This window comes from Malus domestica, chromosome 11 (genome assembly GCF_042453785.1).
Source record: "Malus domestica chromosome 11, GDT2T_hap1".
Classification (NCBI taxonomy): domain Eukaryota; kingdom Viridiplantae; phylum Streptophyta; class Magnoliopsida; order Rosales; family Rosaceae; genus Malus; species Malus domestica.
In genome coordinates, this window is record NC_091671.1 from 39,590,204 (window position 1) to 39,605,192 (window position 14,989).

At 39.0% G+C, this 14,989-nt stretch overlaps 2 protein-coding genes across 2 annotated transcripts; both read right to left on the reverse strand.

The window, feature by feature from the left end:
• Window positions 1-265: 265 nt before the first annotated feature.
• Window positions 266-8,053, reverse strand: LOC103413417 (sister-chromatid cohesion protein 3). Its single transcript, XM_029089232.2, has 21 exons — window positions 7,803-8,053; window positions 7,511-7,709; window positions 6,991-7,103; window positions 6,654-6,746; window positions 6,098-6,261; window positions 5,769-6,005; window positions 5,483-5,627; window positions 5,215-5,393; window positions 4,973-5,118; window positions 4,742-4,869; window positions 3,989-4,162; window positions 3,403-3,564; window positions 3,120-3,320; window positions 2,900-3,037; window positions 2,608-2,805; window positions 2,346-2,490; window positions 1,990-2,096; window positions 1,607-1,744; window positions 1,219-1,487; window positions 993-1,117; window positions 266-765 (listed from the first exon to the last, which is right to left on the reverse strand). Exons 1-21 carry the CDS (start codon window positions 7,854-7,856, stop codon window positions 509-511), a joined length of 3,372 nt encoding a protein of 1,123 aa, XP_028945065.2. The 5' UTR covers window positions 7,857-8,053; the 3' UTR covers window positions 266-508.
• Window positions 8,054-8,796: 743 nt separating this feature from the next.
• On the reverse strand, window positions 8,797-12,521 carry LOC103449101 (NPL4-like protein 1). The gene is made up of 2 exons (XM_029089233.2): window positions 11,139-12,521; window positions 8,797-9,308 (listed from the first exon to the last, which is right to left on the reverse strand). The coding sequence occupies exons 1-2, from the start codon at window positions 12,129-12,131 to the stop codon at window positions 9,054-9,056; spliced, it is 1,248 nt and encodes a 415-aa protein (XP_028945066.1). The 5' UTR covers window positions 12,132-12,521; the 3' UTR covers window positions 8,797-9,053.
• Window positions 12,522-14,989: the final 2,468 nt, after the last annotated feature.

Here is a 14,989-nt window from a genome sequence, read left to right on the forward strand (position 1 = left end):
ACCCTAGTCCATCGAACTTACCGTACAAGTTCTCCTTATGTCGTGGAGGAGAGAGCATCCGGATTCTCTTTGTTCAAATTCCGAAAATCCTCAAATCATATCCATTTATCATACATCGTGCGGTCAATTTTTGTTAGGTATTGTTTATATTCAATTTTAAATAAAAAAATTAAAATGATTTCTAACCGCATGATGCACTGATGTTATTTGAAGATCTCCGGAATCCTCAGACTCGTCGTGGAGTGTTGCTCGATCCGAACATGTATTTATGCGTAATGACATACTTCGGAAGGTTAATTAATCTCAAATATGCAGTAATAAAGATCCACCGAGCCAATAGGGAGACCCGAAAACGATTAGACAAACGTGTAAGTCGACAAACTATATACGCCTTCAAATGTACGACGTGCAGGTTGCAATTCTAATTTAACGATGCTGCACAGCGAAAGAAAAACCATCGATCGGCCGCTTCGACGCGGCGAAATTAACTTTTAAGCTCTCAATGCCCTCATCTGGCCTTTGTTTCCTCTCTTGCAACTCTCAATGCCCTCAACTTGGCCGATGACCTAAATGACTGTATCAACGGAGCGTCTTCATCGTCATCCTCGTCGTCTTGCTTGTTTTCTTCATCTTGAGCATTTTCATGGTCCGATGCGCTTACTAAATCCTCTTCTTCACTCGAACTCTGCTCATCAAAGAGTCCCTTTCCCCGACGCTTTTTGCGTGGGCGACCCCTGCGCTTTACAGAGGGGGCATCCTGTTCATCTGCAGTTATACAATACTCGGATTAAAACACAAGAGAATATCGTACTTGCAAAACAAAGCCTTCAAGGATGAACAAAATGCAGCATATCCAATTGCATGCATCAGAAGCTCCAGATGATTGTAACGTATCAAGGATTTAAATATTTCGTTAAACCAAAATCCTGTAAACATAATGCAGACGAAAGATTAGCGAGGAAAGTACTGAGACGAGTTCTGTCTGGTTATACCTTGGACACCTTCATTCTTTGCATATTTCTCAAGCAAGTTGTCAATAAACGTGTGATAGGGGCGCCAGCCACTGGGATCTTCATCCGTATTTATATTTTCTGTTCTGCTCTGGACATCCTTCACACTGCTCGCAGAAGAAATCATAAAGATTTAATAGCAAATGGCGAAAGTATAACTTGCGAAAATTTCTGAAGAGGACAATATTTTATTAGAAAAAAGTCTTACATGTCCAGGATATCAGATGTTGGCAATTTGGATACGAAATGGATCACAGCGCCTTCCAGAAAAGATAACTGCTTCGGTGCATCTAGAAATGCATATTCAATGCCATCACTAACAATTTTTAGAATGTTTGATCTGTGCTTGTTCCTGGCAGCACCTATAAACATCCCAGAAATCCGAGCAGCCAATTCTTTACATTCTTGAAAACGCTTGCTTGCTGAAGATTCATCATCATCACTCTCAGAAAGTTCAACCACATACCGCTGGTAGGCCTAATCAATTAAAAAAACAATGACATTTCTTATATCAGCACACATCAGTAAATTTAACCGTCATTCCACCTGTCGCCCCCACCAACAACAAAGACCCCAACAATATTCACGAGTCATACCTTTTTCAGTGCTTCAAAGAAAATTTTGGGAAGATCGTCATCTTTCTTCTTTAGACAGGTAATGAGATTCTTAATAATCTCTGCTACAGATGTTCCATGTATCAAAAATCGAGAGATAATCTCCGGACCAAGATATTCCTGCATTAACAATCAATTATAGAAAACCTACAGAAGCTTTATATATAAACTCAAGCAGGCATAAATACATTTTGGGACTTCTACTTGCTTAATCATGAGCAACTAAATGCTAGGATAGCAAATCACAAACCCACCGGACCGCACATGATTCTTATTTAACAGGATGAAATTTACCATTTAGTATATGATTTGTGTGTATATATATATATATATATATACACAAATACAAAAAATACTATCCTCACCTTAGAACCTACATCGTTAGCAACCAACTTTGCAGCAGCAATAATTACTGCTTCTCTGTTTGCCTCCTCAATATACTCTCGGTTCGCATATTCATCTTCTGTCTCATCTGCAAAATAGAAATCGAAAAGACAATTTATATACGAATACAATAGAAAAATGTCTCCCTACAATCTTGACGCAGAAAAGACCTTTGAGTACATAACAAAAAGTTAAGTTTTACATGTAGTTTGTTCTGATTCAAAGTCCAATTATTATTTTTCGGCCAGAGATTACTAGTCTAATCTTAGATAAAATTAGAACCTGAAATTGAAATATTACTTTTAGCTACAGATGAGATCAAGAACATATAACTAACCTGAAATACTGAGCTGTTGCACACATAGGTTCCAAAATTTTTTAAGAATGGATGCATCTGGATGATATCCCAACCTTTCCAGATTTGTTGAAGCAAAAAGTGTCTTTCTAAACATAAACCACAACTCCGATAGCAGAATACAAACCTTGTGCACGGCAAATATTTTATTAGACTGGTCCATAAATTTTCCAAATCCAATCCAAAATTATATAGCTAGTATGAATTTATTGAGATACGAAAAAATTCAGGTAACAATGCTTACCCTGCAACCTAGCTGATTAGCAGGATTACCCTCCAATTCAGGAGGGCTGTTAAGAAAGTACTCTAGTTGCTGAGACAAGGAATTGCGTTTCGCTAATAGAGAAGACAAAGATGCTTCAGAGACAGTCTCACTAGTGATGATTGACTGCAGAGACCATTCCAAATGCAAAGACGTGTTGAGAAGCAGAAAACTGATAACCTGAAATGACCATTAGCAGCAAAATAATGAATGACCGCAAGAAAATCTGAAAATACAGGCAACGATTTCTATTATAAAGTAACCACAAACAAACCTCATGGTCCCTGCTTGTATGACTCTGAAGAGTTGAGACAAGATCTTCATACAAGGTATCAGTAGAAACAGCTCTTGTCAATTGAAGCTCATACAACCTTTTCAAATTCACCAGAAGAGGATATTCATCACCACCATCCTGCAGTTCCAATAACATTTAACTTACCACATTTCCGTCAGTTGGCAAGGATGGAAGAAAAGAGTATATGATTGAAATATACCGCCACTTCTTTCATTGCAGATTTAAGCTTGGCAATAAGCTCATCCTGAAGTTCCTTTAGTGTATTACGCGCAAAATCTTTTAGTTCCCCTTGACTCTCCGTGGAACAAAGGTTGATAGCATTTACGCAGGATCTCAGTGCCTCCCTCTCACCATGTTTAAAAAATGCCTCCTTGATGAGTTGAAGAACAGTTTTGAAGTTCTGGAAAAGCATATGGCAATTTCTTTGAGACTACATTGTAAAGAAATATAACAAGCAACGGAAAAACCAATCAGCTACCCACCTGCTCCTGCCTCTTCAGGGAATATAGCTCAAGATTCATATGCACAATAATTTCAATCAGTGATGGTACTTTTGTTTTGTCAGCCATGAACTTCCGTAGAAGTAATGGGTAACTCTTCATCATGGCAAGAGTTATATCTCGTCTGTTGTGTTCAAATACTTCCTGACATTCATAAAAAAATGCAATTTAGAATCAAGACCCCTTTTGTATGTTTCAGTAAAACCAGCATGAAGACTTGTGGCAGGAAAAGACACAAAAGGGGCAGTAAACTTCAAGGAAAGCATGACAACTATTAAATTCATTCCCAAAACATGCTTGATTAACATGGCAAATACCAAGCAACACAAAGAGCACACAACATTCAGCACTAATTTTACAAAGGCAGCAGAGTCAGTCAGACATAAGCAAATCAGGCAACAGTAACTGGAAAACAATCCAATATCCAAATTTGAAAGCACCAAAATTCATGAGGCTTGTCTAATCAAGCCATAAACACCATATATACTGACAAAAAAAACAATGACTACTTTAATTGAATAGGTGTTTCAGAAAACAAAGGGATAAAAGATAAGGTGAATTTACGCACTTTTTGAGCTTTACTGTAGTGTGGCTTTCGGTTATCGGTGGCAGGAACAATCCTCTCTCCTACAGCCTTTTTGACAGATGAACAAAGAAGTCGTACCAAGTTTGTTGCATCCTCATCAGTAAGCTCGATCAATGGATTCTCATCCAAAAGCATGGAGATAATACACTTCCAATCCTGCAAAGTACCACCAGCCTAAGAAACAATAAAAGTATATGGAGAGCTGCCTCTGACTTCCATTTTTTTTATCTTATAATTGACAAGTGAATAATATTTGGCAAGTTAGACTAGAGCCTCTCAATTTAACTTGGAGGCCAGCCATTTCCCAAGCGTTACAGAATAAAAGATATTGACCAACTGGAGTGTATTGATTTTGCTTGAAGGTCAATCCACCTAAACTCCGCCGTGTAAGTTTATCTTACATTGCCGGTCCCAAGCCCGGATAAAGGAGGAGGGGGAGGGCGTCAGGTAGTCGACAGCCGGCACTCCATGATTACGTCGAATCCTTATGAATAATTTCCATTGAAAAGTATATTTCAAGTAGCTTCTCCAAGGAATAAGCCTCTTGATTTTTTTCTTTTTTTGGAGGAAGAAGTAACTTTCAATAAAGATAAAGGTTAAAAAGGTCGTACCCAGTGCACAAGGCTCCCGCTTTACGCAGGGTCTGGGAGAGGTGAATTAAAAGTACTATATCGTATGAAAGGATGAACCAGAAGAGCTAACTACTTAACAAAAAAACAAAAATAAAAAACACACCTTCATTGCCTTCATGTACTCCCAAACATCATCAATGACATAGATGCTTAGAATTGGATCGGCGGAGAACTCATTTAGAATTTTCAACATTCTGCCAAGATGGACCTCAGAAGAATTGCTGCCATCTCCTGCAAATAACAGTTTCATCAACACATGTACTTGTTCTGAGAACTGGTTGATAACATAGAATAATAAAATCCACAAGTGCAATAGAGTTGGAAAAAGTGAAACCTTTTGCACCAGATTGGGAGCTATTGAACTTCTGAGAAATCAAGTGTTCATACACTAATGCCCCTATAGCATGCCTGATCTCTGGTAGGTTATCGATAAGCAGATCATATAAAGGAATCAAATCATCATCTTGTAGAAGCTGGTGTCTGCAGTGTAGAAAAAAATTTAATTCAATGAGTTTTCACACAAATAGTAAAAAGGGAATAATTAATTTTCAAAGAGTTCCAAACACAGGCAGGCACCTTAGTAGCTGTTTAACAAGGCCAATTGCACATACAGCCACAGAAATGTCGATGTCATCAGCAAGATCAATCATCCGACTAGAAAATCTTTCAGTGAATAGACCAAGAGTTGGCACGTTATCATCAACCTCATAAAGATTTTGCAATGCAAGGACGGAAGCTTTTCTTACACCAGCACTCTTAGAAGCAGAAAAAAAAAATTAATACACGAGGTTTGTCAAGCACATAAGGAAATTAGTTTTAGACAAATCTATAATCACAAACTTACTTTGTCATTTAGTGTCCATCCAAGATACTTCAGGTATAAATCCTGCAAGAACAGTGATGGATAGGAAAGAATCCACACGCCTAATGACTCTATGCAAGACATCCGAATATTTGGATCAATGTCTCGATAGCGATGCACAAATAACCTACAATGATGGCTTAAACTGTTATAAAGAACTACAGGATTATTATAAAAACAGAACTTTACCAAATCAAGTTTTTTTTTTTAGAAAAGACTCGGAATCAGTTTTCGTTGCTTCTTATAGTGCTAAGTCAGAATATCCTACCCTTGAAATATCTTGCGCATCATCTGTTCTAGTATAGTTATCTTATCATGAGTCGTTGAAAACCTCTTGTTCAGTGATTCCACACGAGGCCCCTCAGTTTGTTTCTTTTTTTCAGCATCTAATTGTCTACGAGTAGTTTCTCGCTGAGTACCAAGGGTGTTAGCAACAGATATAAATGATGTGACAAGTTGGAGACCCGTCAAAGTAGCAGCTTGACGATAAACTCTTGGAGGAGTGCTGGTTAACACAAAATAAAAAATAAAACAAGAGTTTAGTTAATAGATAAATGCAACTGTAACTATAGTAACTTCAAATATTTGAGCACTAACCATGACAAAGCAATTATATAATCCATGCATTTCTCGAACAAGATCTGATCAACCAATGGCCCATGTTGACACTCACGGACCAAATTGTCCCAGAAAGATTGAAGATTTTCTTTGAAGTTCTTAAATTCCTTCTTTTTCGAACTTTGGTAATCTTCAACATTACCCTAAGAGGTCAGAGGAGTGAAGGATAACTTTGGACCAAAAAGATATTGATATACAACCACAAAATAGCTTAGAAACTTATTTTCATAGTAGGAACAGAAAGATAGCAGAAAAAAGTAAAGCACAAGTAAAAGAGAATCACAAACGACAGAACCATTTTTTTTTTTATAAGAAACAAACTTTTATTGACAACAGAAAGGCCTACAAAAAGTGAATAATAAATTCACCAACTAACAACAAACCTATAGGCTATAGTACAAAAAGGACTCAATTACCAAACAAACTTGACCTCAAGCTCATTTTACAGCTGCTAAGACATCCATTATTAACATAAGGCAGAACTACAAGCAAGTATAAACCACAAAGAACATAACAATAAAGAAATGGAGGATACACTTCTAGCAAGCTCGACAAGAGCAACCACAACATCATCAACATCGATCTCGTCCAGCAACTCTCCTTTGAATTGATACTTGGCCCCACATGCCTACACATATTTAAGTCTCATCATTCACAAGCTACATGTTGTTAATAAACTCTGTACTTGGAAAATCAGGGAGACTAGTATTTTGATAGGAGGAAAATAAATGTCCAACTGAGATGGGGGAGCCCAATGCGCTTCCCTCTTTTATAATATTCTTTAGATATGCCTTTGGCAATCAACTAGTAACCGAAACAGCAACATTCTGTTTGATTTAATTATTCAGGTTGAGAAGTTTCTTCCGGATTACCTCAAACAGCATCATCAAAAGTTCAACCATAGCAGGTTTTGGATCCTTTTCATATCGCTCCACCCAAAGCTTGACTGCTTGAGGGATAAGTTTCCCATTGCCCTTGATGACCTCTGCAAAATATCACCAGAGTAAATTCTCTACACACCTATCCTAAATCTCACACAGTTTGGCTTTGAAATTAGGACCTGAATTGTAAAGAATGATTCAAAAATCAAAAGTTTGAGTCGGTTCACAAGAACTCTGGTCCTGAACAAACGAGTACAAATGGTTTTATGCCAAGGTCATAACCCATCACTAACATGACCATCCTGCATGATAACTTAGTAGGAAATGGGCCATCAATCGTTATAGATTCAGAACTCAATCACATCTCAATCCTTCAAAATTTATTCACTCGTAAAATCATCCAGCTCAACCATTTAACTAAATAGGCAATAAATCAAGAGGACAGGTAATTTATCAATGAAATCATGGCGTTTCATATGGTTACATATAATTAGTGTACGAATTGAAGTACCAATCAAGGTGAGGCCGGCGAGTTTCTGCGGTGCGGCGGGGGAAGGGACAGCGGCAGCGGCAGCGGCAGGTCGCCCTCGTTTAGCTCTAGGACGAGCTTCTTTGAAGTCATCGGGTGAGCTCTCGCGCTCCTCCTGGTCGCTCCCGGCGGTGGTCCTCTCAAGGTTCTCAGTGGTCTGAGTACGACCCCTAGTCCTCTTCTGCTAGTCAACAGCGAAACGCACCGTATCAGGCACACAACCAATTTCACAGAGTTGAGAGGAAGAAAGAGAGTGAAGAGAAATGAAACTTACACGGAGGACAGTCGTCGACGGTTCCGCCGCGGTGGCTGACGGTGGCTCCTCCATGGGCTACAGGCTACTGGTTCAGTGAGCACGAGATTTGCCCTAACTTAGAGAGAGAGAGAGAGAAAGAGAGAGAGAGAGAGAGAAATCTCCCGCCTATAAGTGAAAAGGAGTTTTTCTTCATCAAGATCTGAGGGCCTCTTATATTTCAACTGTTCTTTTTATTTTCATTTTTTGAAGTTCTTAAAAATAACGTAATTGTGTTTATTTTATTTGACTTTGTTGTCATTATAAAGGAATTTGGATCCTCTCCGACTGTTCGAAGTCTTAGGAATAAGAAATTCAGACCCTTGATTTGTATGAATGAGAGATCGAATTAGCAAAATAAGTTCATAAAAATCGTCGAATTCAATTTGAATAATCTAAATTGCTTGATCCTTATATAAAGGGCACGATGTGGTTTTTTCCAAAAAAAAATTTGTCGAAAAATTATGCATACTAAAAGTAAAGTAAAAGTAAAATGTGGATGTTGAATCATCGAAAAATTTCTCGAGTGGTATTTGTTGTCCTCCCTTTAAATTTACCACTACCTTTCCTAAGTTTACCACTCATACAAAAGTTGCATGAAACTCCGACAATCGACAACCGATAAGCAATTAGTACTATACCTATAAACGGGTCGGATTTATCAGGTTTGGATTATGTTCAATCTAACCCTTTAAGTTAACGGATCACCTGTTTCACCCGTTAACAATTATTATTTTTTTCATTTTTTTGCATAGAATTTATTTTTTGTTGTTAAGACTTTACTGAAATTACTAAAACATCCTCAACTAACGGATGCTAATGGATGTTAACGAGTCTAACGGGTTCACCCAAAGTGATCCGTTATTTAACGGGTTGTTAACGGATTCACCCGTTAGCGACCGACCTGTTAAGCATCCACCAAAATACTAATATTAATGGGTCGGGTTCAAAATGCCAAGTCTATTTAGCACCATGGTTTAGAAGATCAATTTATAAATCATGAAATTATAATACAGACGACGACGACGACGACTGAAGCCTAGTTCTGGCAAGCATAAACATCCAGACCAGAAACTTTTAATGCATAACTTAAACTGCCAGAGAAAAGACATGTTAAAACGTAAGCTAGTCAGGTGCAAAGCAACCGTTTCGGGTGGTGCATGGCATTGCGTAGGAGCTAACCACCACAAAGGATCATTGGTATACAATGTACCAGTTTCCGAAAGGGCAGCACTAAGAAGTATTGGCCATAGTCTCGATCAATAACTGGTAGCCTTCTGGTATGGGTGATTGTGTATGGACACACACTGCTAAGGCAGGAACATCGTTAGCAACGTCTAGAAACCTGGCCAGTAAGAGCAGCAAATGGAAATCCGAAATTCGCTTCACAAGTGGAAGATTCTTAGCACGGTCCAGATGAGTTTTCAGAGCCTTCAATGTCACTAGGGTGTTACGATTCTCAATAGGAAAGGATGATGAAAGTGGTCCCTGCATTGTGATACAAGTTCATGTCAGAACAACGGATATGTCTTCTTCACAGGAAGAAACACAAGTAAACGGAAAACGCAGTAAGTAGGTAAACCTATGCAGCAAAGTGATTGTACAAGATATATAAATCTTAAGGTGAAACCATCTAATTTATAAATCATTCCCAAGTGATATACACTATTTAGAGAAAGTTAGCTATTGTCTCACAACAGTAAACGTCGTACACGGCAAGTGTTTCCCAGATAATGATTATAATCCATGCATCCCGATACTCCTATCATTTTGATAACTTCAACCTTGTCAATCCATAATAACTGCAGGACTAGCGCCCCAGTATTTCCATTACTTTGGCCGCAAATAACTTAGATATTCAACAACGCTTGCTGAAGAACCCTAGTAGAGTGAATCGTATAGGGTCACTACTAGAGCCCTTTCTGAGATCACTTTCACAAATTATTAATGATAACAAACAACTTTTCCTTTTTTTAAGATTAACCACTTGGAGTGGATTCATCCCATCTGCGCTATTTAAACATCAAAGTGCTCTGTCCCTAATTTATTTTATCTTTTCTTTTCTTTCCCTCCCCAAATATGTTTCCACTAATCATTACACCGAGAATAGGTCATCAGTGCTATCATCCACACAACCTTGGACTTGCTGAATCAAATATTGTTGTTCTTGTTCCTTGTCTACCAAATAGGTAAGTTCAAGCAACTTCAAGAAAAAAGTGATCACGTGGCAAAAGTATGGCACTAAATGATTGAGATCCAAAAAACAGCCAAGAGTTTTGAGGAATAGAATGCCCACTGAAGATATGTACTCTATAGCACATTTACCGCAAATAAAACACAGGTTCCTGAAAGGAATATAATATACGAAATGCAAAAGTTTGGGGAGATGCGAAAGAGCTCATCTCTTGTCCTGGAAATATCGTATACACATATAGCACATTCAAAATTGTTCTACCAAGTACCAACTAAACCAAATCTTATTACTCGAGTGACGAGCTAGAAAGCCAGGAAACCCCAGGTCCTTGCAGGCAACCCAAAACCAAAGCAAACTACTGAAATCAACCCGATTCGAGGCAAGAAATGACAAATACTTATTGAAAAATAAATGAATAAAACTAAACAAGAAAAACTGTACACTAATTGAACTTGCAAATACTCGAACTACCAACATATGAGTGAACACTGCACCCTCGACTATCCAGTCAACTGGCCAAGCTTCAGTGTCGACGGTAAGTATAGGGAATGGGATCTAATTCTTGGAAAATTGGTTCAGAAGAACTAATGCGTGTATAACCCTATAATATATACCCATACAGCTCAGAACCTTATCAACAGCAAAAAGCACAACACTAACTAGGAAAGTGGAATCTCCAATACCCACACACGGATACAATGGCAACAAAATTTCCTCCACATCCCAGTCTTAAACATCTACTGAACAGCAGGCAATTCAAAACCAAAGTTAGCTATTGAATACAACTAGAATAAATAAGGAATCAGGCTATGCAATTGCCTTCATCATAACATGATTTTGCCCGATTTTCTTATTTCTTACCACATTTTCACATTCTTTCCATGACTTTAATAACACTATTCAAAAGGGTTCATTGCCTATTTCACAACAATACAAGGTTCTAGAGAGTTCAATGCCACACCAGGTTATAGACATGCTTCAACTATCAACCGGGACTGTGATTGTTAGTGGGATAACCGAAAAAGTAACAATGATCATCAAGATAAACAACAATCTAAACAAATAGTCCAATTCAATTGTTCAAGTAAACTAAGACAAAATAAAACAAGTGATTCGAAGCGCACCTGGTGATCGAAGATCTTTACTACCACCAAGAAAAAATCATTGTCCACCTCCTTAGTATCCTTCACTCCAAGGACAACATCCTTCTTCATCTTGGACAACTTGGGATCATCACCCTCTCCAATCTCAGTCTCAAACCACCCTTCCTTAAACAATCTAATACATATATCACTCATCTGAAAAGCTTCAAAATGCACATCAGCACCACCATCCTCATTCACCTCCAACTTAACCATGGCGGTCACCCACTCCTTCAAGCCGCCCTTGGAGTGGAACTCAGCCGCCTGAAGCACCTCCCTATTCGACAAAGTATAGTCCTTTGTGTCCTGGCTCACTGACTGGGTGAATATAAACCCGACCCGTCTCATCCCCAACCCCATAGCAATAGCCTCCACCGCCTTCTCCTCCTCCGGGTCTCTGTAAAACACCAAATTCTCCTCCGTCCCCAGCTGCGGAGGCTCGTAGATGAAATCCACCTCCACCTTCCCCTCCTCCGACACCGTACCGTACATAAACCCTCCCCGCTTCACCGCAAAAGCCAGCGTCTCACTCACATAATGCTGGAACGCATTAGCGCAATCCCGATCGAACGACACCAGTTCACAGTGCGGGTTCTCCTGGCGCGTGACCTTCATCTGCTTGGCGATCAAATCATCCATAGTCATCTTCCTCCCGAAAGAGCCCGCGGGGTGAAAAGCCGGCCCGGCGACGGTGCGCTCGCCGTCGTAAGCCAAGTACACAATCGACCCATGTGCGAGATTCAGCGCCGTCAGAGCCGTATTGGGATTGGCCATGTCGGTGAATCGGGCGATTTCTTCCTGGGTTTTCGCCAAGAGGAGGTTCTGGTTGGTGGAGATGGTCTGGTTCTGGAAAGGGATTCGGAGCTGGGTTTGAATCAGGGATTTGAGTTCGGAGACGGTGGTGCCTTGTGGGTTCTCCACGGTCACTCGTTCGAGGCCGTCTCTGCTGCGAACTCGGAGCATCATCTTTGCCATTCGGCTGTAGATGGGTGGTGGGGTTATGGGGGGTTTTTTTATAGGGGTGGAGGAGGCGGTGGCGGGAGGGTGGGGATTGGAATTGGAATCGGAATCGGATTCCGGGAGGGCGTGGGATTTGGGAAAGGGAGGAAAGGTGGGGAATTTACAGAAACTTGGGGAAAGGGAAAGGGGAATAGTATAATGGTGGAAACTTGGGGAAGGGGAAAGTTGTGGAACAGTGGAACAGTGGAAGTGAGAGACTGTGAAAGAAGCGAAGAAGAAGAAGAGTATCGAATCTAAAGGGGAATTGGATTTGTATTGGGTGCATTCAATGGGAAAATTTGGAAAAAGTAACCAAATTTTAAACCCAATACAGAATCGCCACTATTTTAATTTTATGATAATTTCAACCAAAATTTGATGTAAACGTACTAATATACTCTTAATATTTAGATAACTAACCATATTTTGTACCACAAAATTATTTTTAGCCTACTTTTTATTATTCTTACAAATTTAACCAAATATGCATGCAAAAGTTTTTATATTGCCCCTCCCTACTCCCTTGTCTCTTAACTCTCTTCCCCCTCTCTTCGACTCCCACCAGTCCACCATAGCCCCACCACCATGGACAGAGTTGGCTTAGGCTCAGCGGGGGCGGATGCCTCTTTTAGTTGCTTGTGACATTAGTATTAACTCTTTTATGCACTATTGCCATCGTTGGAAGAGCATATTCAGCCGTAAAGTTTTTGTTAAGAAATTGGATAGGAGATCAATGGATAAATGATAACATGATTTGATGGTATTAGTAATGAAGTTGTCATTCAACGTTTAAAAACATGAAACGCGTCGAGAAATATTGTAATAAGTTGTATAAAAAACCTTATGGATTAATATATATATATATATGTGTGTGTGTGTGTGTGTGTGTGTGTGTGTGTGTGTGTGTGTTTTGTTGAATACGTTCATGAACTTTTTAATTTATGACTTTGTTATTTGCGGATGTCCCCATCCATGCAGATCTCTAGCTTCATCCTTGCCCACCACCCAACCATACCGTCTCTTCTCCCAAATCCAGTTAGGCTCTCAAAACAGATGCAAAGAAATATGTGTGTCGGAATTAAAACATATATAGAGAAATGAAAGGAGTAGCAGGAAGATTGCCCCACTCTTGTCTAATGTTAGCACTGTAAGCATATGTTTCCTTTCTCGCATAAATCGACCTTACTACACAGAAGTCTTTCCCAGCCTGATCAAGATGCAGCAAATCCAGTTTTAAATAATAGGAAAACTTATGAAAAAGGTTTGAAATTTTAAGTTTTAATGATAAGGACAAAATAAAGAGTAAAGTGAATAGTACTATGATTGATTTTTTAGTGTAAAAATATGGTTTTTCGTTAAAGTGAACATTACCGAGAGTTTTTCGTTAAAGTTCCCTTAAATAATCGAATATAGGCTTTCGTAAAAGAAGGTTTTTTGTGATATCCAAAATGTTATAGAGTAGTTGTAAGGCCGTATATGGACCGGAAGATGGGAGGATGAAAGAGTTTGCAGTCCATAATTCAATACCTGAGACTAGCATCAGTTGAAGTGGGTGCGGCGGTGGTGGTGGATTTGGGAGAAGAAACGGGTGGGGTGGGAGATAGGAAAGAGACAAGGGAGAAGGGAGTGTTGGAAATGTGCCCTAAAACCAATCATATGATGATACTTTACGGACATTTCACATGTTAAACTAATATAGTTTAATTTAAAGGGCAAAGATTATTGTTTGAAGCCGTCTCATATAAATGTTATACGCTTAAACGATAAATTCAAGGAATATGTAATTGGGAGAATGCGATCTAAAGAAGTTAGATTCATGAGACCATTCACTTTCATATACATATCTTAAACGTTCCTGATCATAGGATTGCCAATTGAGCATTGACAGTTTGTTAAGATCAGTACATGCTATGTATTTTCTTAGGGAGAGTGACTGGTCTCGAGTCATTAGTGTGACTGACACCAAGACAAGTACGTAGGTGCTCAATAGAGAATGAGTTCACTGAACGCGATCAACAAGGAGTTCTCATACTCATGTCACATGAGAACTCATGGTTGGGATAATGCAAAGTAGTCATTTGACCTGAGGCATCATAGTTATCTTGTGGTTACGCCCTTGATCTTTGACTATGTCAAATTCACCTTATCCGAGGGTGTCCACGACATAGTTGGGGTTAAGTCACTTAGCCATAGAGGCAAGTAAATGCGCAACAAGGGATCTCTAACCTTCAAACTGTTTGGGAGAGAATACTCTATGATATGATTAAGAATCTCTGGCCAGAGTATGAATGAGATTTAGGAAGTCGTTCCAAATCACATTCAAGGTAATCATATAAGTAAATGAATCACATTGGATAATAGACATGAATAAACTATCAAACCAAACAATGTGGTCAAGAGTATTGTATTAGAGAAATACCGTATTGCATTGTAATCCTAAACTGAATAGGTTCTCCACCTCTTCTGATTAGCTTAGGTAACCATGATATATTGCTAGGTGTCACTCATGGTTTGTGAAAGCCCTAAACGTATATAATCACTAAAGGGAGAATTGAAAGTAAGTTTCAATTCACAATCGATTTGAAAGAGTTCTAATCGCCCACTGCCTCGCTAAAAGGAACCTAATGGATCGCACACCGTGTAAGGTAATGCTTGAAAGATTTGACGGAGATGAGTAAGGACAATTAAATGGTTTAATTGTTTATGGCAATAATGAATTAATATGTTAATTAATCAAACGAATAAGTTCGTTTTAAACCTTGAGTTAGTTTTGGGCCTTAAAGCCCAAATTGGGCTTCGAATCATCAAGCCCATTAGCTTAAGTTGTATGACAA